General features: G+C 51.0%; 1 protein-coding gene and 1 pseudogene across 1 annotated transcript; one reads left to right on the top strand and one right to left on the bottom strand.

Annotated features, from left to right (window-relative positions):
• The first annotated feature begins 3,337 nt into the window (after positions 1–3,337).
• On the top strand, positions 3,338–3,435 carry LOC119824088 (annotated as a pseudogene).
• An 8,487-nt stretch (positions 3,436–11,922) lies between these two features.
• Wnt1 (Wnt family member 1) lies at positions 11,923–14,805 on the bottom strand. The gene is made up of 4 exons (XM_038344253.1): positions 14,702–14,805; positions 13,825–14,078; positions 12,873–13,138; positions 11,923–12,411 (listed from the first exon to the last, which is right to left on the bottom strand). Exons 1-4 carry the CDS (start codon positions 14,803–14,805, stop codon positions 11,923–11,925), a joined length of 1,113 nt encoding a protein of 370 aa, XP_038200181.1.
• Between the last annotated feature and the right edge of the window lie 10,498 nt (positions 14,806–25,303).

Raw genomic sequence — 25,303 nt, 5'->3', positions numbered from 1 at the left:
GTTGGCAATTATAAGAAAGGCAATGGTCAGGTCAGAATCTCCTGGCAGGAGAAAAAAACCAGTAACCGGAAGAGGGCCTTGAACCTAGTGACCACGGGTACAGGTGATAGAGGGGCTCTTTGGCAGAGAAGGACGGCTGCATACCAACAAGCAACTGGAAGAGGGCTGTCTTTGATGTTATAAGCAGCTCTGCCACTTAGCTGATTGGATAGACCTAGGACTAACTACTTTTGCCCACCTAAGCATCCCGGATTCCTGTAAATGTCAAATGAGCGATCTCTGCCGCCCCATTCTTCCATCCCCTGGAACCTTGGGAATAGTGAATAGAATCTGAGGCTATATCCGTTTCACTCTTCCTCAGTTCGGAAGACTGTCAAGGATTTCAGATCTAAATGGACAAAGGGCTTCTATCCCAACTTCCCAAGTTTAGGTGAGTGTTTCGCAAGGCAGAACAGGATACCAGCCCGATCTCTGCCTCTGGCCTGTGGTGGACCAAAGTGGAGAGGGAAGGTAGCCAATGAATAAATCAGCTTGGGACGTTTTTTAGGCCTTCCTCCTTTCCTCCATCTCCGTGTCCTTAGTGATGCTCTCAAGTGTTAGCGGGATTTCCCACGCAGATGGTATCGCCCTCCTGAGAGGACCCTGACAATTTCTGCATCTCTCCTAGAAAACAGCCAGGCGAGGGGGGGAAGGCTGATCTTCAGCGGTCGGTGTGGGGTGTGATACTCGCTGGAGCCACTACGGGGCGCGCGCAGGTCGCAGATTTCCCCCGGTTGCTGGTGCTCGAGTGCCCCCACACCAGCACTGCCAGTTACCTAGTTATCTGGATCCCTAGTAACCGAGCGCCGGTTTCCCGCCTTGACACCTCCAAGCAGCGCGCGGGGCCGGGAGCAGGCCTCCGGTCTCCCAGACCTCTGGGGCGCGCCGAGCCCTTCTTTGTATTGATCCATGCCCATGCCAACAGGCTTATTAAGACTGACGTTTAAGCCTTTTTTTTTTTTTCTTCTTCTTCTTCTTCTTTCCAACCTTGGGCACTTCCTCTGTGTCTGCCATTTACTAGCCATGTGACCTTGGCCAAATCACTTCACCTCCCTGAGCCTCAGTTTCCTCATCTGTCAAATGGGGTTTATAAACACCTACCTCGCAGGGTTGTTGTGAGGATTTAATGCGATAATGTATATAAGGCGCCTTGCACAGTGCCTGGCACATAGTAGGCACCCAATAAATCTACTTTTCCCTTTATGCAGCTCTGGAGTCTTTCTTTTGATCTAGCTCCACCTGTCCCTCCCTCGAGCCTTCTTGCCTTCTTCCCGCTCACTGTAAAGGGGGGGGGGCACTCCTCTCTGGTGGAAACTTCGGGTCCATCCTGTCTTCCTGGCTGGGACTCTCCCTTTCTTGTCCCCCCTCCCGCCCCACCCCTGCCCGCTCTTCCCTCTGCCCTCGTGCACCACCCCGCCCCCCATTCCGGGCAAGGGCTGAGTCAGTCTAGGTAAATTTAGCCACTGGGCAGGAGCGGGGGCTTCGCCCAGACTCGGTTGCCAGGTCGAACCCGTCCCCCGCCCGCCTCTGTCCCTATTCCCATCGAATCCCGCCAACCCCGACTCCCGCAACTCTTTAGACCGCTTTCAAACCACTTAGACTTTCATTCTTCAATTAGCTTGACAACACACCCGGAGAGACCCAAAGGCGGGACGCGGAGGGGGCAGGGCTCCCGGTCCACAGCCAGCCGCGGGTCTTGGTTCAGCGGATAAGGGTCTCCCATTCGGGTTTCCCAAGTCTAGGGGCGGCGTTCACCAGTCGGAGCTTCCCAGGAATATTCACCTGCCATCTTGTTTGTCACCTACACATTTCCTGTTGCTCTTGGTGGAGGAGGACAAGGAGGGGCCAGGTCACCTTGGGCAAAGATCAAAGGTACCAAAGGTCTTACCCTTTTCCCTGCAGTTCTAACCTACTATTTCTGAGCGCCGCCTGGGCTAGAAAGAGTAGAAATGGCAAGGCCTGCCTGGCGATGTGATAAAGATGAGAACTGAACTCTTGCGTCAAATTCTGGGAGGAGCCTGTCAAGAGAGATCCTAGTTTTATAAGATCCAGGGAAAGTCCATGGAGGAGAAGACATTTAGATACAAATTAGAAAGGAACCTGGTTGATGGCGCACACCTTTAATCCCAGCACTCAGGAGGCAGAGGCAGGTGGATCTCTGGGTGTTTTAAGGTCAGCCTGGTCTACAGAGTGAGTTCCAGGGCATCCGGGCAAAAATAAACATATATTTTAAAAAGAGAAAGACTCCAGGCATGGTGGCACTTTCCTGTAAACTGGAGGCAGAGATAGGAGAATGGTTTTAAGTTTGAGCCTAGCCTGGTTTACATAGTGAATTCCAGCCCAGTCCAGCCCATCAAGATCCTCTCTCTAAAAAAGTAGGGGTCAGGGAGCACAACCCATGCCCGGGAGAGGAAGGTTGAAGGGCTCAGCGGTACTATGGTGGTCTAGACAGTACAAAGTCCTCAGTTTGATTCTCAGCACTGAAAATTACAAATCCTAGGTTAGATAACAGCCACCCCCTTCGTGCAAGAACCATTTGGGTCTTTAGGGTGTGGGGAAACACATGCCTTCTTCCAGAGTTTGCCAAGGATGAAGTCAGAACCAGCTGCCAAAGTTCTGGGAGAGAAGGAGAGAGAGGGAGAGAGGAATAGCTACAGGGTTCAGGGCCGGACCCTGGTAAATAGTATCTTAGGCTGTCCCCACGGGGCTCTGTGGGTGGCAGGTTAGAGACTCCCTGCTGTGAAAATGACTTCTAAATCTAGCTGTGTCTGCTAGCCACCCAGCCTCCTGAAGGAGGCCACAACCATCCCCCTCCTTGGAACTGCCTCTCTGATTGGGAGAAAGGAGAGCAGGTGCAGGGGGACTACTTGATTAGGGCACCAGATCTTAGGTTAACAGGGGACTGCAAACAGGGACTCTCGGATTCCCCAGCAGCCAAGTTCTTCCTTGAGATATTTTCTACCCCACACTTCTGTCATACTTGATAAGGTGTTAGGGAAGCCTGGAACCCTGTCCTTTTCAGATTTAGGAGAACTCGGAGATGTCCTGAGGCTAGCTGGATAAGGAGACCCAGACACAAGTTGTAACTGCATCACCAGAGAAATCAGTGGTGTGGATGTGCTCTTGAGAGAGGAGAGGGGGGCAGGAGAAACCGCTACCACAGGGAGGGACTTGGGATGTGTGCAAAGTGTGTCCACGGAAGATAAGATAGTGGTCTTTCAGTAATTCGTCATTTGCTCACTCGTCCCTTTACCATGTGTGCCAGGAGCGCAGAAATTCAGTCATGCTTCTGCCTTCAGGGAGCTCACACATACTAAAATTGGAGCCATACAGGGGAGATCAGCATGGTATCTGTGCAAGGGTGACATTCAAATTGGGGAACCCTCCCAGCATGTTAAATAGGATTGGTGAGGGGCTGGAGAGATGGCTCAGTGATTAAGAGCATTGCCTCGTCTTCCAAAGGTCCTGAGTTCAATTCCCGGCAACCACATGGTGGCTCACAACCATCTGTAATGAGGTCTGGTGCCCTCTTCTGGCCTGCAGGCATACACGCAGACAGAATATTGTATACATAATAAATAAACAAGTGTCAAATAAGCCAACCAAAATATACAGCCTGATTAAGATTGGTATTTAAAATAAATAAATAAATAAATAGGATTGGTGAGTCGTTTTGTGGATGGATGCTCCATCCATGCATCCAGGCATTCGTGCATGCATGCAGGCACACATGCATGAATCCATACATCCCACCTATCCATTTACTTATCTATCCACTGACTCACCTGCCATCCATCTGAGCCCCTCTCCATTTCCAGCTACCCATGCGTCTATTTTCTCATCCATGAATTCACCTATTCATCGTTTAATGGGGCCATATGATGCCCCCATCTCAGGGCTGGAAAGGATGGCACAGAGCTTGTGTCCTCAGCCAAGTAACCTAGTCCATCCCATACAAGGATGGCCAGTGGATGTCATCAAGAAAAGTCCTGGGCTGGAGAGATGGCTCAGAGGTTAAGAGCATTGTCTGATCTTCCAAAGGTCCTGAGTTCAATTCCCAGCAACCACATGGTGGCTCACAACCATCTGTAATGGGGTCTGATGCCTTCTTCTGGCCTGCAGGCATACACACTGACAGAATACTGTATACATAATAAATAAATAAATATTTTTAAAAAAAGAAAGAAAAGTCCCAACAGCAAAGCATTTCAAGAGCTCAGACAGGCAAGGGCACTTTGCCAAGGGAAAATGGAAGAGTCTTCGGGTGGTGGGGGCGGGGGTTGAGGCTGTTCTCACCGAGATGAGGGAAGAGGTAAGTCCAGCATATGGGAAGACATATGGCTTCCACAGGGAACCAAGTCCCAGAGAAGAAAGAGGAACAGATCACAGAGAGCTTAGAGGTGAGAGCAAAGCCTCTGACCTTCAAAGAGGCAGTAACAGATTTCTCTAGTTCCGGTTATCCCAGTTACTTGGGAGGGTTGAGAGTGGAGATCCCTTGAGCCCTGGAATTCGAGGTCAACATGGGAAAGGCATTGAGACCATAATCTGACCAAAGAAACGCAGGGACTTTTGTGAATTGATTCAAAAGAGAGATGACACATAGTTTCAAACTGGGAATATCTTCCTGTATTTCAGTGGTGAACATTTTCCTGATTCTTGATCACACCCCCTGCTGTGTTTTCTCTTTTTGGTTTGTTTTGGTCTTGTTGTGGCAGTGGTGGTGGTACTCTATTTGAGACAGGGCCTCACTATATAGCCCTGGCTTACCTGGAACTTTCTATTTTGACCAAACTGACCTTGAACTCCCAGAGATCCACTTGCCTTTACCTCCCAAATGCTGAGAGTAAAGGCCTGTGCCTGGAACCTTTGTTGAGTTTAAAAATAATTTATTTGTTTTTATTTTATGTGCATTGATGTTTTGCTTGCACATGTGTTAGGTTGTCAGATCTCCTGGAACTAGAGTTACAGACAGCTGTGAACCACGGTGTGGGTGCTGGGAATTGAACCTGTATTCTCTGAAGAGCAGTTAGTGCTCTTCGATGCTGAGCCATCTCTCCAGCTCCACCTTTGTTGATTTATTATTTTTGATGCTATCTGAGTTACTTAACAATAATGTTTGACTTTGTAGCCCCTAAAGCCGGGCATGGAACACATCCTCAGTAAAGGATGGTGTAAGAAGTGGGTAATGGAGCCTGGGGGTGTAACTCTGTTGATAAGAGTACCTGTCTACCATGCCCAAAGCCCCTCATCTGGCCCCCAGAACTCTATAAACAGCATGGCTGGCCCACAAATCCTAGCACTCAGGAGGTACAGGCAAAAGGATCAGGTATTCACCATTATCCTCAGCACATGGGAAACTTGAGGCCAGCCTGGGATGCATGATACACTCCTTTCAAAAAGATGGAGGGATGATTTTTTTTAAATAAAAACTGTAAAAGGAGCCCTGCCATGACAACATAACATAAAGGAGGATGGTTGCCCGTTTAGACCCCGCCTACAGCTTTATCTTCTCTACCAGTGTCTCCGGAAGCTCTCCCATATCTACCGCGAGGTGGCGCTGCTCGAACTTTAGCGCTGAGATCTGCCAGGATCCTTAGGGCTTCAGCGGGTCAGTTGCCCAGCCAGGACTGTCCAGGAATGATGTAGACAACTCTTTCTACCGAGTGCTAGATGGATGAAGAGCCTGAGGATAGCTGTTTAAGAGAAGATACAACAGACCTCAACTTCTGCAACTACTGGCCTGATCTATCTTGTTAGACTAGGTATAATATTAGAATCTTGTAAAAATAACAGTGACCAAAACATAATTTTTGCCCTCAAGAATCTCACGTCCTAATCTCACTCAAGTCTTCCCTTTTTATTATACCTTAAACACACACACAATCACACAAGCACACACATGGTTGTACACAGCATACATGTGCACACACATATGTCATACACACACCATATGAACACACACACTTGCTTCCAAGGACCAATCCTCTTGACTCAGAAAACCATCTTCATATGACATCTACTCTTTGGGACCACTCACATATCTAAGCTAGTTTTTATTTAACCGTCACATTGGTGTGGCCGTGGGGAATAGTCTGTCTGACTCTGGACTGCTTCTGCCCAGGGTGGCTCTTCACCTGCCTTCTGCTCCCCAACACACCCATCCTTTCTGTTCTTTTTAGCCTTCTCCAACATACCCACTGCCACTCTGTCAGCTCTGGTAGCTTCTGAAACCTCTTCAGAGCACACCTAGGAGGGAATAGTTTGCATCCCAATATTCCAGAGTCCTGTTGACTACAGGGGCACCTTGATGCCATCTACCCAGAAAGGAGTGCCAGCCTGGATGTGGCTCTAGGGCTCTGTGTGACAAACCTGTCTGCTTTCTTTTCTCACCTACTTTAGGAGAATCAGGGGTTTCTCTGCAACACAATGCCATAGCGGTGGTGGCTTTGGGAGACACTACTTGAAGGTGGAACATTATGGAACATTGTCCATTTTCCCAACATGCTCCAGGGCCCATCCTAGCCCTTGGCGCGTTTTGGGGAGGAAGGGAGGGAGGGTGGGTGCCGAGAGTGGGAGCCAGGCCCATCGAGGTCCCGGGAGTGAATGCGGCATTGTTGGCCAGGCCAGAGTCACAGATAATTACCTCAATTAGTGACAATGGGAGAGTAATAAATACAGGCTTAGTGTCTCCTACCCCACCAGGGCTCCGAAGATTAATCCAGGCTGACGGGCGGGCCCTGAAAGGCGTGATGGACAATTCATTAAACTCCCCAAATGCCGCACAACCTGGGCGTGAAGGCTGAGTTAGCCCCCTGGGGGCTGCGCCTTTGTCCTGATTGTGTGTCTCCGCCACAGCAGAGCCGAGCAGCCCCCAGAGAGCCGGGAGGTGAGTGGGGCTCCCTGAGCCCGGCCAGGCGGAGGGGGGATTAGGCCTCGGTCTGGCCCTGGTTGCCCTGGCACACTGGCCCGGCCTGACAGGAATGTCCGTCGGGGGGAGCGGGCCGAGCGGAGGGGCGGGGCCGACAAGGTGGAGTAAGGGGGGCACACAAAACCAGGGGCAGGAGGAGTTAATTAGACGCCAGCCGAGGAGGGCGAGGGGCCACAATAGGGCTGAAGGGCCGCCAGGGACGGCCCCTTCACTTCCGAGGATTAATAGGGAGGAAGGAGTAGGGAGGGGTTCAGCTCTGGAAGAGGAGGGCAAGCCCCTCTTGCCTAGATGGGCACCTACTTAGCAAAGTGGCTGGGAGGCTCTAGTAGCCTGGGTGGGTACCCTCAGCATCCCACAGAATGGCTCTCCCTTCCTACCTGCTGGAACACTGCAGTCTTGGAGAGGATAAATGGGAAGAAAAAGAGAGATCTCACCTACCAGGAAAAGTTAGGCAGGCAACGCAATGAGGGATCTTATTCTCAGCTCCTTTCATCCAGCGCCTCATATAACCTACTCCAAGACAGTGCTAATGCTAGATTGCCAACCTCCCCTCTCCCGAGGATGCTGCCAGGTTAAAGGCAGAGCACCCTGGATGCAGGTGGAGACTGGGACCGATGTGAACACACAGGAATAGAACACGCGTGCATTTGTGGCAGCAGTTGTATGTGCACGTCTTGGAATATGCCTGCTAGTGAGCGAGTGAATGAATGATTGAACTATGAATGAATGAATGAATGATTGAACTATGGATGAATAAATGATTGAACTATTTTATTAAGGTTGTAGGAAAAGAAGCAACTCAGGGTTGCACCTTTACCCTGAGTGCTCAGCAGAGTCCTTTCATGCTAGACTTATGCTCACAATGCCAGGGAGGGTGGGGAATCCTATGCGTGAGTCTGTGTGTGTAGTAGTCAGTGGTGGTTCATTCACCTGGGAAAGGTCTAAACAAACAAACAAACAAACAAACAAATATTGCAGTAGCTGGTTGGAAGTCCCACTTCCTCCCGGGCCTCAGGGAAGAGGGCAGCCCTGGTTCCTCCCTAGGTGCCACCCCACCCTGCCCCCTCCCAGGGGATGACAGGAGAGCGAGTTGGCGGCAGTTCCCTGGGCATATTTATAACCTGCTGCTCTCTCACCAACCCAGTGTGTCTGCTTTTAGCCCAGACGGGGGAGGGGGCAAGGGGGTGGTCTGTCTCATGCTGGGCCCTGGCTGGGTGTGGAAAAAGTGAGTGAAGATGGGTGGTGGGTAGCTCTGCACGGATATTCCTGCTCACACCACAGCCCAACAGCTTATTTTCTCCTCGTTTTGTTATTTTTCTCCCTCTGGCCTGGAGGAGAGGACTGAGCCTGCCTGGGGCCATAGGGAAGGGGGGCTGGACCCGAGGGTATTTGCAGCCCCACTGACAGGGTTTTTCCAAGGTGCAAGGGCAGGGTGTTCATGGAGTTGGCTTGCTGACCCCCCAGGGACTGCGCAGCCCGCTGGCTGTCTTGGTCTTCTCAGCTTTTCCTCCACCCTGGGATATTTCAGGACTAGTCCTTATATCATTTACTGAAGTCAGCCTTCTGTCCAGGGTCCTTGGCAGCCTCATCTCCCTGCTGTGTATTTGTGTGGCACCTGAAGGTCAGAGGTGGGTGGAAGCTGCAGGAAGTTTCCTCGGGCACATTCCCAATGAGGAGGGATGACGACTGTCTTATCTTAGGCCATCAGGCATCACCTGGTGTTTGGGGCCCTGAGACTCTTTCTAGGTACAGCCCTTGCCAGATCCTGACCCCATATCTACTGATATACTGATTCTAGCTCAGTGTGTACAGGAGAGATAACGCAGGTAACACTCAGCTCCTAGGCTGTATTTGTAGAACCCACAGCCCATTTACCTCGCCTCCACCAAGTGCTGGGGCTCAGACCCAGGTCCTCACAATGCTCCACCTTAATGCACACTCCCAGCCCTGTGCATTCTCTATTAGGTCCTAGCCTTATTCTGTATTTTACTACAGTAGCCTTCTTCCAAATTCCAGCCCCTGGAAAAGAAGGGTGTTTGCCATGCTGAAAGCTAGGGTACTGGTCTGTCTTCAAATTTCCTGTGCACACAGAGGGCCTTCTTGGCAGTTGATTCCCTGGCTGGATCTCTGACGTGCACATCACCACATTGCCAGCATTTGACATATGGCTGGTACAGAAAAGGTATCAGTAATTGTCTACATAACCCAAGCCATAACAAATACTGTCTCATTTAAACCTTATCACGTGCTTAAAGGACAGTGGACTATTCCCAATTAACAGTCAGGGCAACGGAGACTGAGAAAGCAAGAGATATGCTGAATACCTATTTAGGAACACATGGACATGTGCACACACACACACACACACACACACACGAGAGAGAGAGAGAGAGAGAGGAGAGAGAGAGGAGAGAGGAGAGAGAGAGAGAGAGAGAGAGAGAGAGAACTCAGGACCCCCAGTTTTCAGGTCCACAAACCTGGAGTTAAGAATTAGGTGAGTGTGATCGGAGAACTGGCCTGGGTTTTCCCACCCTGTTGCTTCTCCCTGATACTGGGTATTGTCTAGCAGTGACCCAAGCTTACACACAGCATACACACACACACCCTGGGACAGCCCACTAACTTATTACTTAGGGATAATTGAGGCGTTATTAGTTCTTCTTGGGTTAGGATTGACTCTTCTCTGCTGGATGACCTTCATTGGAAACCCAGGGCCTTTTAGATGCCTGCTCCCCAAAGTTGGATCCACTCATCAGACCCGAGATGGTTCTAGCTTTGCCAATGAAGAGAAAGGGAAAGGAATGTCACTGCAGGGTTGAGAAGGCCTTGATTCAGAACCAAAGGGGTCATAGTTCATTCCCTCCAGGATAGCCTTCAAAGACAGCAGAGGACTCTAGGAAGAGGAAGAAACTCTCAAGTCAACGAAGACCAGTTATTGCTCTTGAAAAGGTGTTCTGGTAGCTTCCATTGCTGTCTTTCTGGTCCCCTCTTTTGGGGAAGAGGCTATGGCGAAGAACAGGCAGTAGAGTTTAGGAAGGATTCTTGTTCCCTTGTCAGGGGTAAGGGTACAGTTGGTTTGCTGAGGAAGGCAGGAAGACAGGATTGGAGTTGGGTGTCCTGTAGGTACTGTTAATAAGGGAACCCTCATCCTGGTTCTCTGTGGGAGTTGTTAGCTTAATGATTTGGCTGTGGAACAATCACTCTTGGGTTTCCTTTCTTTTGGTTGTGCTACTTTAAGGCTCACTCCGGTTTGGATACTAATGCCCTCTGCTCCTTTCTTCTTTTTTTGCTAGTGTCCCTAAGCTTTCTGGTCCAGGTCTAGGGCCGAGGACTTGTTACCTGGATCTTCCTTACCTCAAGGCTAGAGTTGAGATACTCATAAGGTAGCTCCAAATCTTATAGGAGAGCCGGGCGGTGGTGGCGCACACCTTTAATCCCAGCACTCGGGAGGCAGAGGCAGGCGGATCTCTGTGAGTTCGAGACCAGCCTGGTCTACAAGAGCTAGCTGCAGGACAGGCTCTAAAACTGCAGAGAAACCCTGTCTCAAAAAAACAAAAAACAACAACAACAAAAAAAACCCAAATCTTATAGGAAACGTGCGGGAGATATGTCTTTCCACTACCCAAGGCCCAGACTCCAGCCAAAGAGACATCTATCTCAGGGACAATGGCACCCTTCCGCTTGGGCTTTTTCTTTCTGTTTTTCAGGACTTGGTCACAGCTATCATTCCATTGCAACTATTTCCCAGCTCTTTCGGGTAGGAGACGACACTGTTGGTCTGCTGAGTGTCCATCAAGTTGGGGCAAATCATCACAAAGCCAGCTGCTGCCAGAATAGTAGGGAGAGCCCTGCAAGGGCTCCTGGGTAGGAGACCTGGATCCCTAGTGGCCATGGTTAGGGTCATCCAAGGGTCAGACTCTCTGGGTCCTCTTTCAGGACCAGGAGAGGAGTTCTTCAACAATATATCTCTTCTATCTGGTTAAGGAAAGTTAAGTATCCTGGAGGGTAAGCGGACAGTGTAAACCATGCTGTGTTCTGGATGTAAGGAACAGAGTCATTGATAAAAATAGTGATTTTATTCTTCAGAGAAAGATACATTGGTGGGGGCGAAGAGCCACTAATAGCTACAGTGGAAGGAAATACTGATCCGGTGGGCAAGGGCATCTTTGAGAAATTGGGTGAAAGACAAAAGGTTGGATAACAACAAGGTCGAGGGCAGAACAGAGGAGTAGGGGTGAAGGTGTTCTCTGCAAGCCAGGCTGGAACCCAGCACAATAAATAGTTTTATTTACATAACCAAACTCGTGGCTTTGTATCCACGTTTCAGTGCAAATTATTTACACACTGATGAGGAGGCAGGACAGGAAGGGGTGGGAGGTGGCTGAGGGAGGCATGGTTTGCAGCTGTTCAGTGGCTCCATAACTAGGAGAACTGAGGTTTTTCTGCCCGGTTTCCTAACCTCGTTTCCCACATCACCACAGCCGCCCTCCCTGTCACCTTGGAACCTACAGGTGGAAGGGGAAAGACCCTGACGCCCAGGTGTGTTGGCTGGAAACTGGAAGGGCCTTGAGGGACGCACGCTGAGAGACTAGAAGAAAAGGGAATAGAAAGGTGACCAATACAGCAGGGACTGCAACATCTCATAGCTGACTCCCATTCCTCCAAGAGAAGAAAAACCTCCTCTCACCCCCTGGCCAGTGGGCAGTGCAACAAGGGGTCTCCCACGAAGAGGGAGGTAGGTAGGTTGGGGCAGGGCCCTCAGGATGGCAAAAGGGTTAGTGCTGCCTAAGGCAAGTGGTTTAAGAAGCCCCCAGGTAGGAGGTGGGAGAGATGGGTCACTGTGAACCTCGGGAATGTGCTAGAGGTGCTGGGGTGGCCGAATAGGGTGGGTCTTGAGTACCAGCGAATTTGTCAGGGGACAGAGAACCGAAGAGAGTTCCCGGAGGCGCAGCGCCTCATAGACACTCATGCAGTACGCGCGTGTGCGTGCAGTTGCGGCAGCTGACGTGGCAGCACCAATGGAAGGTGCAGTTGCAACGCTCGGTGACGCGCTGCGTGCGCGTGCGGTGGCCCCGGCCACAGCACAGCAGCTCGCAGCCGTCCAGCGCGGGAGACGAGCTATTGCAAGCACGCCCGGCTGTGCCGACTGTGCCCAGGCGCCCGCTGTATGTGCAGAAGTTGGGCGATTTCTCGAAGTAGACAAGGTCGTGAGGGGAGGGCGGCTTGTGCGCGGGGTCTTCTGGCTCCAGGCGCAGCAGCTCAGCCCGCGAAGCGCGGTTGTTACCCCGGTTGCCGTAAAGGACGCGGGAGGCGCCGTCGAAGCGGTCGCGCAGCACGTCGCCCACAGCGCGCAGCGTGGGCAGCCGCATCCAACACGTGCGCACCGTGCATGAACCGGACATTCCGTGGCATTTGCACTCCTGTCGCATCTCAGAGAACACGGTCTGGAGGAGGAGGGAAGGAAAAGTATCGCAGGGTCAGTCAACATCCCATACACCCTCACCCACTCCACTCCCTCCGCCCTCATCAGTGGATGCTGTGGAAACTTTAGCCAAGGTCCAGGTGTAACAAAGCCCAGGGGAGGGGAAGTGAGAAATAGCTTGCTGAGATGTGGATACTTGGCCAAGCACTGCTCCATCCACATGAGTGAGTCAGTTTTATTTTAAACAAATGTGCAATGGAGCCATAGCAATACATTCTATGTGTTGTTTAGCCTGTTAACCTAATCTAGTCTGTCATGAGATCAGGGATCCCGTTGCCCTCAGCCACCACCTCTTCTCCGTCTTCCCTGCGAGCCACCCACTCCCTCAGGAAGCCCTCTCCGTGTGCCTCTGGCCTCATCCTGGACCTTTACAGCACTCCACCCCCTCCCCTGCCGCTGGCTCCAGCGTACAACCTGACTTACCGTGCGCCCTGCCTCGTTGTTGTGAAGGTTCATGAGGAAGCGCAGATCCCGCCCCTTCTCCCCAGAGTCCACGAATTCTCGGCCGAAGAGGCGGCCGAAGTCGATATTGTCGCTGCAGCCCCCCCAGTGCCAGTCGGGACCCCCAGGGCCGCGCCGCCGGTAGTCACAGGTGCAAGACTCAATGGAGCCTTCGGAGCAGGAGCGCGCCACCGAATGTGTGACCCCGGCGGAGGTGATTGCGAAGATAAATGCTGTTTCCCGGCAGCCTGTGGGTGAAGCGACCCCGCACCAGTTGAGAGAACGCGTGGGGCCGAGTCAGCACCCTCTTTGGAAGGTTTGGTACCCTACAGTCCAACACCCGGCCACTCGGCCCTTGGAGTCCTGACAACCCGACAGGCCGAAGTGCTGAAAAGCTGGTCTCCAGGTCTCATAGAGAAAGCAGGTGCGCGTGCGTGAATCCATGAACACACTTCTCACCGTGCTTTACTGAGACTCGGATCTGGAGCGTAAATGGGACAGCTCCAAAGAAGATATCCCAAGTAGATCAACTCTGCATAGCCAAGATCTCTATCAGACAAACTCTCGGGGCGGTGTTGGAGGTGCAAACTTTGCTGAGTGCGAAGCATAACCCTGGCCCTCAGCGAGCAGTTTCCCAAGGCACCTTTGAGGGAGGCTGGAAAAGGGCAACTGTCGCCCAGTGCCCACGATCCGGAATTCCCCTTTCTGTGGGTCAGTGGCTCAGAAAAGTTAAAGATCATGCCCAAAATGCGTAGCTGGAAAGAACCTGGTGCTTAAGTCTGACCTACGTTAGCACAGGGCATCAGGCCATCCTCAGGTTGATCGCGGAGCCCTGCGACATCTGAGACATCTTCCCTGCATTCGCCCGCCCATGCCCTGGAGCTGACCCTGCTTTTCCCCTAATCCCGGAAGCGTAGCTTTCCTGGGCACCCACCTCGGTTGACGATCTTGCCGAAGAGGTGGGGCCCCGGAGCGGTAGGGCAGTTCCAGCGGCGGTTCCGGAATTGCCACTTGCACTCTCGCACTGCGCTCTGCAGCCCTCCACTCACGCTGTGCAGGATCCCCGGGTTCTGGCGGATCAGTCGCCGCTGCTTGCGGCTCAGTAGCTGCAGACTGGGCTCTAGCACCAGCTGCAGACTCTTGGAATCCGTTAGCAGGTTTGTCGAGGAGGCTATGTTCACGATGCCCCTGAAGGGATGCATAAGGGCTCAGTCTGGGGAAGGGGGCCTGAACATTAACCATGCAGACTGTACCAACCCTGTCCTTGCCTGGGCCTATGTGCCTAAAGAGAGCACCGGGCTCTTGAGTTTGGTAGAACTGAGCCCCAGGAACTCTAGGTTTAGTGAGTGGACAGGGAAGGCACTATGAGTCCATGCATGGCTTCCTTAGCTCTTCCATCTTCCTTCAAGGCAGCCCCTGAGAGGAATCAAGCCTGCAGCCTTGCCCACCTTGAAATGTTTAGGAATCCCATCTTTTTATTCCCTCTTTTCCAGGCTAGTAACTGGTTCTTTGATTCAGGACCCGAGGGACACCTAAATACCCATCACTGTGAGCCTGTGCTCAGTGGGAAAGGGTTTTATTAGATGGGGGTGGGCTCTGGTGTATCTGAACTTCTGCTTGCAAATGATTCGCCCCTCTTCAGCAGAGCTGGTCTTTGGGTTAGTTTTAGGTGAGAGCACCCTGGATGTGGTGAAGTCATAGTGCAGGAGGGAGTCTGTGGGTTGGTGATCCTCACAGCGTGGGAGCTGGGTAGGGCCGGTTCCTGGCTCTGTGCCCCAGAACAAGTGGCGACCCCATACTGGCTCACTTACCACCATCGGCCACTGCTGTTGGCGGCCAGGGCTGCGGGCAGGGCGGTCAGTGCCAGTAGCAACGTAGCAGAAACCCAGCTGGGCAGCAGCACCCAGAGCCCCATGGCCTGCCTGGCCTTGCCGGCTCTGTGCTGCAGTCCTGGCGACTCTGGTTGCTGCCCGCGACGGTGGGACTGGACGCGGCGGCGAGGGCAGTGGTGAGAGTTCGCAGGCTGGCTCTAGTAACTCTGGAGGCGGGCCGCAGGCAGCATGGTTTGCTGCCCTGGCTGTTGGGCTGAAGCAGCCACTGCGGGAGGCACCGCCTCTTATAGTTGCGGCTCTGACTGCAATGACGAGAAGAGGCTGCCCCTCCGGGCCGCACTATGGCACCAGGGCGCACCGGTCAGGGCCACAGACAATGAGTAGCGAGCAGAGTTGTGGCTCTAGCCAGTCTGAGCAAAGAGCTGACGGACTAGCCATCGGGGCTCACCCCCGCCCCCTGCCTGGTGGCCCCCGCCTCCAGGTCTGCACTGGCCGCCGACCCCTCCCCTTGGGATGGCCTCCCACGCGCGCCCGCCTCACTCTTCGCATCCGGAGCCCGTCGGGGACCAGTATCCGCCAGGGGGCGCGGAGACAAAGTGCTTAGTGACAACCTGTCTGTAGTCTGGATTGCCTCCCCACGCGGTGGGGCTGTCCCATCGATGTCACCCTGTCCTTCCCCCCCACACACTATGGTCCTTTCCCTTCCTTCTCCTGAATGGCGGGATGAAAGCTGTGTAGTCTGGCCAGCGACGTCCCAAGAGATGCTTCCTAGTCCAGGAACCCCGACGGCGGGACAGAGAAGGAAAAGAGGGAGACAGCGCATGGGTGGAGCTGTGGTCAGGGATTCCCGGGCGTGGGGTGTAGGGGTAGGCTGATCAAACTGAGCTAGTGGTGAAGAGAAACTCATAACCCTGCAGCAGTTTGCCGTTGTGTGGGTTAGGAGAGTGCAAGTGTCCGTGTGTCACAGTGTGAGGTCGAGCGGAAACAAACATCTATTCCAAGGTGCGTGCTCCTGTGCTCTAGTGTATCCAGAAACTTCGAAAAAGAAGGACGTTTGAGCCTTTTCCAAATAATCGTGTTAATTGGCTCAGGACAGGGAGATCGTGAAGTCATTTTTGCTACAGTCACCATTTAAAGCAGTGTATCAGAAAGGAGGTGGGGGCTGTGAAAGGAGAGAGGTCCAGAAGCCTGACTCAAGAGTGTCTGGACTGTGTTTGCAGGTGGGTGGATGAGTGTGTGTGTGTGTGGGAGGGATTAACTGTGTGCCTGTATGTGTCATTCTGTCACTCTGGGTCCCTCGTGTCATGCTATGGTGTGTCACGCTACGGCATGTGTCAACCTGTGCACGTCATTAGCAGAGAGAGTCATGAAGATGAGCCAGGCTCGTTTCTCTGGCAACTAGACTCAGAAAGGATGGAGCAGAGGAGCAATTGTCAGGTAATGATGAGAACTGGGAAGAAAGAATGCTCCCGAAAGGAACCTGTAGCAGCAGGTTTGTTTTGTTTTTTGTTGTTGCTGCTGGTTTTGTGACAGGGTGACAGGATCCTGCCCCGTCACTCTACCTAACATGGAATTTTAATGTAGTCGCCTGGCTGCGGGACCTGTGCCACCCTACCTGCTTAGCTCAAGATCAGGGAACGTGGGGGCCTGGAGAGATGGCTCAGTGGTTTAGAGCACCTGCTGCTCTTCCAGAGGTTCCAGCCTCTGCTCTTGGCACCCATGTGGTGGCTCCCAGCCACCTGTAACTCCAGTTCCAGAGTCTGGCGCTGTCTGAACCCCACTGGCATCAAGCACACACAGGTGCGTGTACATACACACAGGCAAACCACTCGCACATACATAAAATAAATATTTTTAATTAAAGATTAGCAAATTTGTGCCTCCCATGCATGTTTTCTGCTTTTCATTGGATTTTTCTTCCAAATTTTTGCAGTACCCCAAAACCCTGTTGTTTCCCCACTCTCACCCCAGTGCCTGTAACTCTTCTTTCCCAAGACTCTAATTACCTTCAGAGCCTTGGCAGCCTGGGATTTCCAGGCTGCTGTTCCCTATGTGGGATACAAGAGGGCCCTGCCCACTTGAATATCATGCCCCAGGACCACACAGAGAAGCCCCACCCCTAGAGGATCTAATCTTTTCCCTCTCTTCCACTTTCCAGAGGAAACAATTGACGAGGCAGTGGTTCCAGGTTCAGGGCCCAGCTAATAAATGAAGCAATGTTAAAGTTGTGTTGCCAGGCACTGAGGTAGAGTGCTTGCCTAGCATGTATAAAGCCCTGGTTTAGATCCCGAGTACTACAAAAACCAGGAATGGGCCAGGCAGTGGTGGTGCATGCCTTTAATCCCAGCACTCGGGAAGCAGAGGCAGGTGGATCTCTGTGAGTTCAAGGCCAGTCTGGTCTACTAGAGCTAGTTACAGCACAGGCCCCAAAGCTACAGAGAAACCCTGTCTTGAAAAACCAAAGAACAAAGGAAACCAGGAATAACCCCAGCACTCAGGAGGCAGGAAGACCAGAAATTCAAGGTTATCCTCCACCTCCTTGTGTACAGAAGACACTCTCAAAACACAAAAGCAGTACCAGGCATGGAGGCACACGCCTTTAATCCCAGCAGTTTCTGAGAGGTAGAGGCAGGCTGAGTTCCGTGAGTTCAAGACCAGCATGGTCTACATAGCAGATTCCAGGATAGTCAGGGCTTCACAAAGAAACCCTATCTCAAAAAAAACAGAGAGAGAGAGAGAGAGAGAGAGAGAGAGAGAGAGAGAGAGAGAGAGAGAGAATGTGCTGCTTTTCCAGAGGACCTGAGTTTGTTTCCCAGCACCCAAGTTCCAGCTTCCTTTTCTCGACTCCAAGGGCATCCACATGTGAATGTGCACACGTGTACAAGCACATATACATTATATACATAAGTAAAAAGCAGATGAAAGTGCTTGCTGGCAAACCAGATGACCCAAGTTCAATCCCTGGGATTGATGAAAGGAGAGCTGACTTAAAAAACTTTTAATCTCTGCATGTGTACACACACACTCTAAATAAATACATGTAATCAGACCAGCCAGGCATGGTGGAGCATGCCTATGATCCCAGCACTTGGAACTCTGATATAATAAGATGGCTCTAGGGTTTATCTGTGTAGCAGCTCTAGCTGTCCTGAAAATAGCTCTGTAGACCAGGCTGGCCTTGAACTCACAGAGATCCACCTGCCTCTGCCTCCTGAGCACTGGGATTAAGGGTGTGTGCCACTACTGCCCAGCTTGATGGCCCCAAATTTGAGACAACCCTGAGATAGGTAGCAAGATCCCACCTCAAACAACAACAAATTAATAATTAATGAAAAAGTAGTAAGTAAATCTCAGACCAACTCCATATGTGGTACATGCCTGCCAGATCCAGAACTTGGAAGGCTAAGGCAGGAGGATTAAAAAGTCTTGAGAAAACAAAACAAAACAAAAAACCCAAAAACTACCAGGCAGTGGAGGCGCATGCCTTTAATCCCAGCACTCAGGAAGCAAAGGTGTAGTGATGGGAGCTGCGGACCGGCTTCCCGCCGCCCTGCTCCCAGCCACCGGCTAGCTTTATCCGAAATAATTACATGGAAACTGTATTCTTTTAAACACTACCTGGTCCATTAATTCCAGCCTTTTTCTCACATCTTGATTAACCCATATCTAATAATCTGTATAGCACCATGAAGTGGTGCCTTACCGTTTAGTTTCTAGCATATGTCCATCTTGGGCTGGAGCTTCATTGCATCTGGTTGTAGAGGCAGGGCAATTGTCTGAGCCATCTACCTCACTTCCTTTTTCCTGTTCTGTCTACTCCACCTATCTAAATTTTGCCCTATCAAAAGGCCAAGGCAGTTTGTTTATTAGCCAATGAGAATCCTCTATCACAAAGGTAGCAGATCTCTGCGAGTTTGAGGCCAGCCTGGTCTACAGAGTGAGTTCCAGGATAGACAAGGCTCCATACAGAAACCCTGTCTCAAAAAACAAAAACAAACAACAACAACAGCAACAAAAAGTCTTGGAGAGGCCAGGAGTGAGGGTACACGCCTTTGACCCGGCACTTGGGGGTTAGAGGCAGATGGATGAATCATCTTTGTGAGTTTGAGGCCAGCCTGGTCTACACAGTGAGTTCGGTACCAACACAGCCAGTCTGGGATACATAATAAAATCCTATCTCAAATTCGAAAGCAAACCAAGTGGTTATTTTTTGCTCTTTTTATTTTGTGGGGAAAGGAGAGGGTCCTTTTGTTTAAATTTTTTAGGTATGTGAGTACTTTGCCTGAATGTTGCATATGTACCATGTGTGTGCAGTGTGCAGCGTCCTCAGTGGCCACAAGGGGCTTTCAGATTCCTGGGAACTGGAGGTACAGATGGTTATGAGCCATTATGTGGGTTCTGGGAACCAAACCCCAGTCCTCTGCAAGTGCTCTTAAATGCTGAGCCTCTTTTACTATTTATTTGTTGAGATAAGGTCTTCACGTAGCCTAGGCTAGCCTCAAATTCAGATATAGTCTAAGCTGGCCTGAACTTCTGATCTCCCTGCCTCTGCCTCTGAAGAGGAGATTAGAGGCATGCTCCACCAGGCCTGGCAACCCAGCTGGCCTGAAAATCTCCCCACCTCCACCTCTGGAGCAGAGGTTAGAGGCATGCTCCCCTAGGCCTGACAGCCCAGTGTTTGAACTCAAACCCTATGTAGGTTCTTTCTACCTATCAGCGGCTCAGTGGGTTGCCAGTCTGCAGCAGAGCAGGCTGGGGTCCCTTTTCAAAATTGATGCAGAAAGAAACTGAGTTTTAGGTCTTGCCTGCCACCCTTTTGGGACCTCTTGTTTCCATCTCTTCTGGCTTTTGGTATGATGTCTGACTAGATCACCTAAGTCTGATCCCAAAGAGTTTGGCTCCCAGAATTGATTGGGCTTTCCCCCTGAAGTGTGAATCACCCTAAGGAAGAAATGACTGATACATTTAGCTACTGTTCCTGGGGCACTTGTGTTTCATTGATTTCTTAAAATCACCTTTGTGTGTGGGTGTGTGTGTGAGAGAGGGAGGGAGGGAGAGAAACACCATCGCATGCATAATCAGAATAATGCATAATCAGAGTTGGCTCTCCCCTTCCATTATAGAGGTCCCAGGGTCATTAAACTTGGTGACAGGTTCCTTTGCTCACTGAGTCATCTCACTAGGTGCAAATGTTTTAAAATGAGATCTACATTAAACCAAAAGAAGCTTGGTGGAGTCTTTGTTTGTGTTTAAAGGAAGTGTCCTTCCGGACCCCATCTTAGCCTAGTGTACTTGCTTCCTCCAAAGACTCCTTCCTGAGGATTAATGTGGAGGGGTCAAGCATCTTACACAGGTCTAAAAGCCAGGAGTTTCTGCAAATAGTGCCCCACATAAATAGGTCAAAGGAATGAACAATATACATGGGTAACCTGACTTTATACCCAAGAAATTTCTCACCACTGAGGCCTGGGTCACATACACCTCCACCCCCCGCCCCCACCCAGGACAAGGTTTCACTGTGAGGCCTTGGCTGTCCTGGAACTCACTCTGTAGACCAGGTTGGCCTTGAACAATCTGCTTGCCTCTGTCTCCTGAGTTTGGGATTAAAAATGTGCACTATCAGGGCCCAGTGTCATACACCTTTTCCAATCTGGTATGTTGGTGAAATTCTATGGAGATGGGAAGAAGGCTGAGAACAGGGAATCCTATCATCCACGTGCTGTGGATTATGTTCCTTCTTAATAAAATGCTGATTGACTGATAGGCAAAAAAGTATAGGTGGGGGGGCGATCAGACTGAGGATGCTGGGGGACAGAAGGGGTGGAGTTGGAGAGACACCAGCCAGCTGCTTAGGAACAAAACATGCTAGAAGACAGGTAAAGCCATGAGCCACATGGCAATACATAGATTAGTAGACCAGGCTGGCTTCAAATTTATAGAGATCCAACTGCCTCTGCCTCCCGAGTGCTGGGATTAAAGGCGTGTGCCATTACTGCCCAGCTGGAATGGGTTGTTTTGAATGTAAGAGTTAGTTAATAATAAGCCCGAGCTATCAGTCGAGCATTTATAAGTGATAGAAACCTCAGTGTGGCAATTTGGAAGTGACTGCTGGGATGGGAAAACTCCACAGACATTTATGACCACTGGTGCCAAAGTGGGAAAAAGAGAGAACTGACTTCACAAAACTGTTTTTGACCTCCAGGTGTTTGCCATGATGCACACTCGGCACTCCTAACACTAATAAATAAAATAAAAATTAAAAATAGGTTGAAAAGTAAAAATAAAAAAAACAAGGTAGACTACTAGAAACTACAGGGAAACCCTGTCTCGAAAAACCAAAAAAAAAAAAAAAAAAAAACAAAAAAAAAAACAAGGTAGAAAGCAACAGAGGAAGCAATCTCACTTTGACCTCTGGTCTCTGCATGGGCACACATATGCATGTGTATACTGTACATATACACACATACATAGATGACTTGCCTAGCATATGACATCCTGAGCTTGGACCGTGGATATGGCAAAACAAAGAAAAGATAAAGCCGGGTACGCTGCCACATATCTGTAATCCCACCACTTGAGAAGCAGAGGTAGGAATTCAAAGTCATATTTAACTACATATAGAGTTTGAAGCTAGCCTGGGCTACATGCAGCTCAACATCCTCTACAGTTATCCCATCATCCAAAGAGACTCTGGATATCGTAATTGTCCTGGGGAGGCATGTCCTGCACCATGACTGGGAATGACTGGACCGTGGAGTCCAGAGGGGTCATTAGACATCCTGGGAGTGGAGTTACAGCTGGTTGTGAGCACCATGTGGGTGCTGGGAATTGAACCCGGGTCCTCTGAAAGAGCAGCCAGTGCTCTTAACCACTGAGCCATCTCTCCAGCCCCCCAACACTAAATTCTTAATCTTGCCATTGTTAAATTTGCTCTTTCTTTGCTCATTTATATCTCAGTAAGTGACAGCTCTGGCCTTCATCTTCAGGACAAAAATCTTGGAACCAGGGCTAGCCTCTGCAGGCACCAGACAAACATGTAGTGTTCAGACATTCAGGTAAAGGACCCACACACATAGAGTAAAATAGATCAGGCTGGCCTCGAACTCAGAGATCTGCCTGCTGCTGCCTATTGAGTGATGGGATTAAAGGTGTGTGACACCACCATATGGCTATATATATCTTTTAATTTTAAATTTTGGAATCAACCTTTGGCTTACGGGTTTTACACTTCATGTTAAACTGATCCCTTTTCATGCCTCTGCTGTTGCATGGTGGCAGGAGCCACTGTCACCTCTTCCTATAGAATCTCCATGTTTGTCCCTTCCACCCCAGAGTCTGTTTGCCAACAGCAGTCAAGACCATCCTTCTAAAGAGGAGGTTGGGGCTGGAGAAATGGCTCAGTGATTAAGAGCATCTCCCATTCTTGCAGAGGACCTGAGTTCAATTCCCTGCACCTACTTCAGGTAGTGCACAATTCATTGTAACTCCAGCACCTCTGACCTCAAGGACACACCTACAAGCACACACAATTTAGAAAGTAAACAAATAATTATTTCCATGATCAAGTCTTTCCAGGGTTCCTCTGTGTAGTCCTGGCTGTCCTGGAAGAACTTGCTTTGTAGACCAGGCTGGCCTCAAACTCATAGAGATCTGTGTGTCTCTGCCTTCTGAGTGCTGGGATATAAAGGCATGCACCACCACCACTGCCTGGCAAAACCAAAAATCTTTACAGTGGCTTAGGAGGCCTCCTTGGATCTGAGTTCCTTAGATCACCTGTTTCTTCCCAGTTCTTCAATCTCAAGCCAACCAATCTTCCCCTGGAGAATTACTCCCCTCGCTGGCCTTTCTATCCTTTGGAAATACCAGGCATGTTCCTTTTTCAGGGTCTGTGTACCTTTCTGTCTTGGAATTTTGCTATTGTTGGTGTGAGGCAGGGTCTCACTATGAATCTCAGGCTAGCCCGGAATTCACCAAGTATACCAGGCTAGCCTCATAGCCTCGAACTCCCTGAGATCCATTTGCCTCTGCCTCTCCTGTGTTCAGACTAAAGGCATGGCCTAGCGCTGGTCTTGAATTCTCTCTTTTCAAAATGTATTTGTTGAATTTACTTGCTTTTCTTTATAGTATGAATGGTTTGCCTACAAGCATGTATGTGCAACAAACTCATGCCTGTTGGATCCCATGAAAGTAAGATTGTGAATGGTTGTGAGCCCCCATGGGTGCCATGGATTGAACCTGGGGCTTCTGCAAGGGCAACAAGGACTCTTCACTGCTAATCTCCACAGGCCCCTGGCCTCAGATTCCTTATTAGGTGCAGGTTACCTAGAGCTCTCTGTCACTTGTGGCTACAGTTAATGTCTGAGGATTGAAGTAGAAACGCAGCAGTAACAAAACAGGCTCATTGAAATAGGTATAGGGGACCAGTGATGGAGTGGGAGGAGGGAGCTTCGCTTAGACCTTGAGATCTAGAAAGAGCTTGTAACCAGGGCTCAGAGTTCTTGCATTTGAAGCACAGGCAGGCAGCAGGCACCACCCTTCCGGCTGGGAATGGGCAGCCCATCCATGGGCCTCTAATGGACAAGGGGGTAAAATTCCCAGGGTGATTCACAAAGATTTGTTGGGGCGAACTGCTGAATGTGGGGGTTTCCTTGGAGTCCAGCAGGTTTGTCTACAACATCTCTGGCGCCTCTGGGTGGTAGCCTTCGGTACTGCAATGGAAGTGAGGTGGAGGGAGGCAGCACGGTTGAGCTCACCGCCACAGGCGCATCCATCCCTCCCGGGCCTATAATTTGGGTTCCCTGGGCTGGCCGCCCCTATCAGCGGCTTAGCAACAGATGAGTCACCCAAGACCCCAGCCAAGGCAAACATCAGGGAAGGGGAGGAGGAGGAGATTCCCGAGTGTAGCCTGGCTTTAGTCACCGCCTCAGTTGCTTGATTCCCCCATCTCCAGAGGCCCCCACTAGTTCGGGGCTTCGATGATCTTCCCACAGGGTCTCGCTACCCTCTTCATCCTCATGAGAGGAAGAGGGGTCTTCTACTTTTCTCATCAAACAGAAGGTGGACCAGGTTTGCTCTTATTTCCTCCCTGCCGTGATGGCAGCCCCTTTTCTTCCCCCTCTTGTCTTGGTCCCACCCTTGTCAAGGTCTCTCTGGTTCCTGTCCCTCCCCTTTCTTGGAGCTGGCTGCGTGCTTGGGGTATAGGCAATGGGTGTGCACCCACAGCCCTCTCCAGGCCCCGCCTGTCCCACCGCCCTCTAGCTGCCTGTGGGTCAGTGCTCAGGCCAGACGGTCGGCAGGAGGGCACCGTAGGCCAGTTCAGGCCACCCACTGCCTGCTATAGCCTCTATCCAAGAGCTAGACTTCAGCAAGGACAGAGAACTGCAGGGTGAGCTATTAGACTTGGGACAGTCCAACCTGGGGAGCCCCCAGGTCACTGAGAAGTTGAGCCTCTGGCTGCTAATCTTCCTTCGTTACATCAATATTATTATTATTGGTTTTTAGAGACAGGGTCTCTCTACATAGACCTGGTTGTCCTGGAACTCAATATGCAGACCAGGCTGGCTTTGAACTCAAAGAGATCCACCTGCCTCTGCGTCCCGAGTGCTGGGATTAACTATGTGGGCCACCACTCCCCAGCTTGCCTTAGCCCCTTAGTTACATCTGACTAAATGGCTGGAGCCACACAATGACAGCATCAAAGAGGGGACAAACAGGAACAAGACAAAATAAAATTCAAAGCATGAATGGGACCACGGCCATGTGGAGAAACACAATGTCCAAGAGATGCCCATGGAGGAAAGGGTGTATGAAATAGCCTTCCAGGGGCCTGGGTGAGTCCAGGCTGACAGGCAGGAAGAAGGATCCTGGGTTCCGGGGTAAGAAGGGAAAATACGGAGATAGTATTTTTCCATCTTGGAAGTCATACACGATGTGGCCTTCTTCCCCTAAATAAGGAGGTTTAGGAGGTCTCAGACTGCCTTTCCCGACTCCAGAGGTGGTGGAATCAGAAAGAGTACCCTACTGTGGCCCAGGCTGTCTAGCATACTGGCTCAAGCACCCTCTCCTCCCCAGTACTCATTGAGTAGCCCGGCAGACCTAACCTCCACTGTACTGTTTAGACACCTAGCCAGTGGTGTCCCTTCAGCACAAGACAAGACTTGCAAGAATGCAGACGGGGGCTGGCTGTCCAGCATTGCTGCTTGCCACCACCAATGGAGAGGTGGTTGTGGCTGTGGGTAGCAGCCCTGTGCTTCTGTTTCCTGGGGAGTCGTCCCTGAGTCAATGTGCCTTGGGTGCGCAGGGCCAGCCATGCTGTGCTTGGGGCTGCGGTCTGGCAGGGGCTGGGGGTGGTTGGGAAGCCTGAGGCCCCTCTCTGGCAAAAATAGTCCGCAGTGGTTAGAGCTAGGAGGGTGAGTCAGGCGGGAGTGCGGTGGCGCCTAACCCCTTCGCTGCCGCCAGAGGTAAGGCATTTATGCCTCTGCCTGCGCGCACCCAGGCAGGCCAGGTTCTTTTCTGGCTGCCCTGGAGTTGGGCTCCGTTTGGGATCCCAAGGCCTCCCTCAACCCTTATGAAGCAAATGTG

This window comes from Arvicola amphibius, chromosome 9 (genome assembly GCF_903992535.2).
Source record: "Arvicola amphibius chromosome 9, mArvAmp1.2, whole genome shotgun sequence".
NCBI lineage: Eukaryota > Metazoa > Chordata > Mammalia > Rodentia > Cricetidae > Arvicola > Arvicola amphibius.
Note: the sequence above shows the minus strand (reverse complement) of the source record. Positions and strands in the feature narration are given on the sequence as shown.

Excerpts from the sequence above, each read along its gene's own strand:
- Wnt1 (XM_038344253.1), bottom strand. The coding sequence starts at position 14,805 with ATGGGGCTCTGGGTGCTGCTGCCCAGCTGGGTTTCTGCTACGTTGCTA. Across the intron at positions 14,079-14,701 it reads AACAGCAGTGGCCGATGGTG|GGGCATCGTGAACATAGCCT; the intron begins GTAAGTGAGCCA and ends GCATCCCTTCAG. Across the intron at positions 12,412-12,872 it reads ACAACGAGGCAGGGCGCACG|ACCGTGTTCTCTGAGATGCG; the intron begins GTAAGTCAGGTT and ends CTCCTCCTCCAG.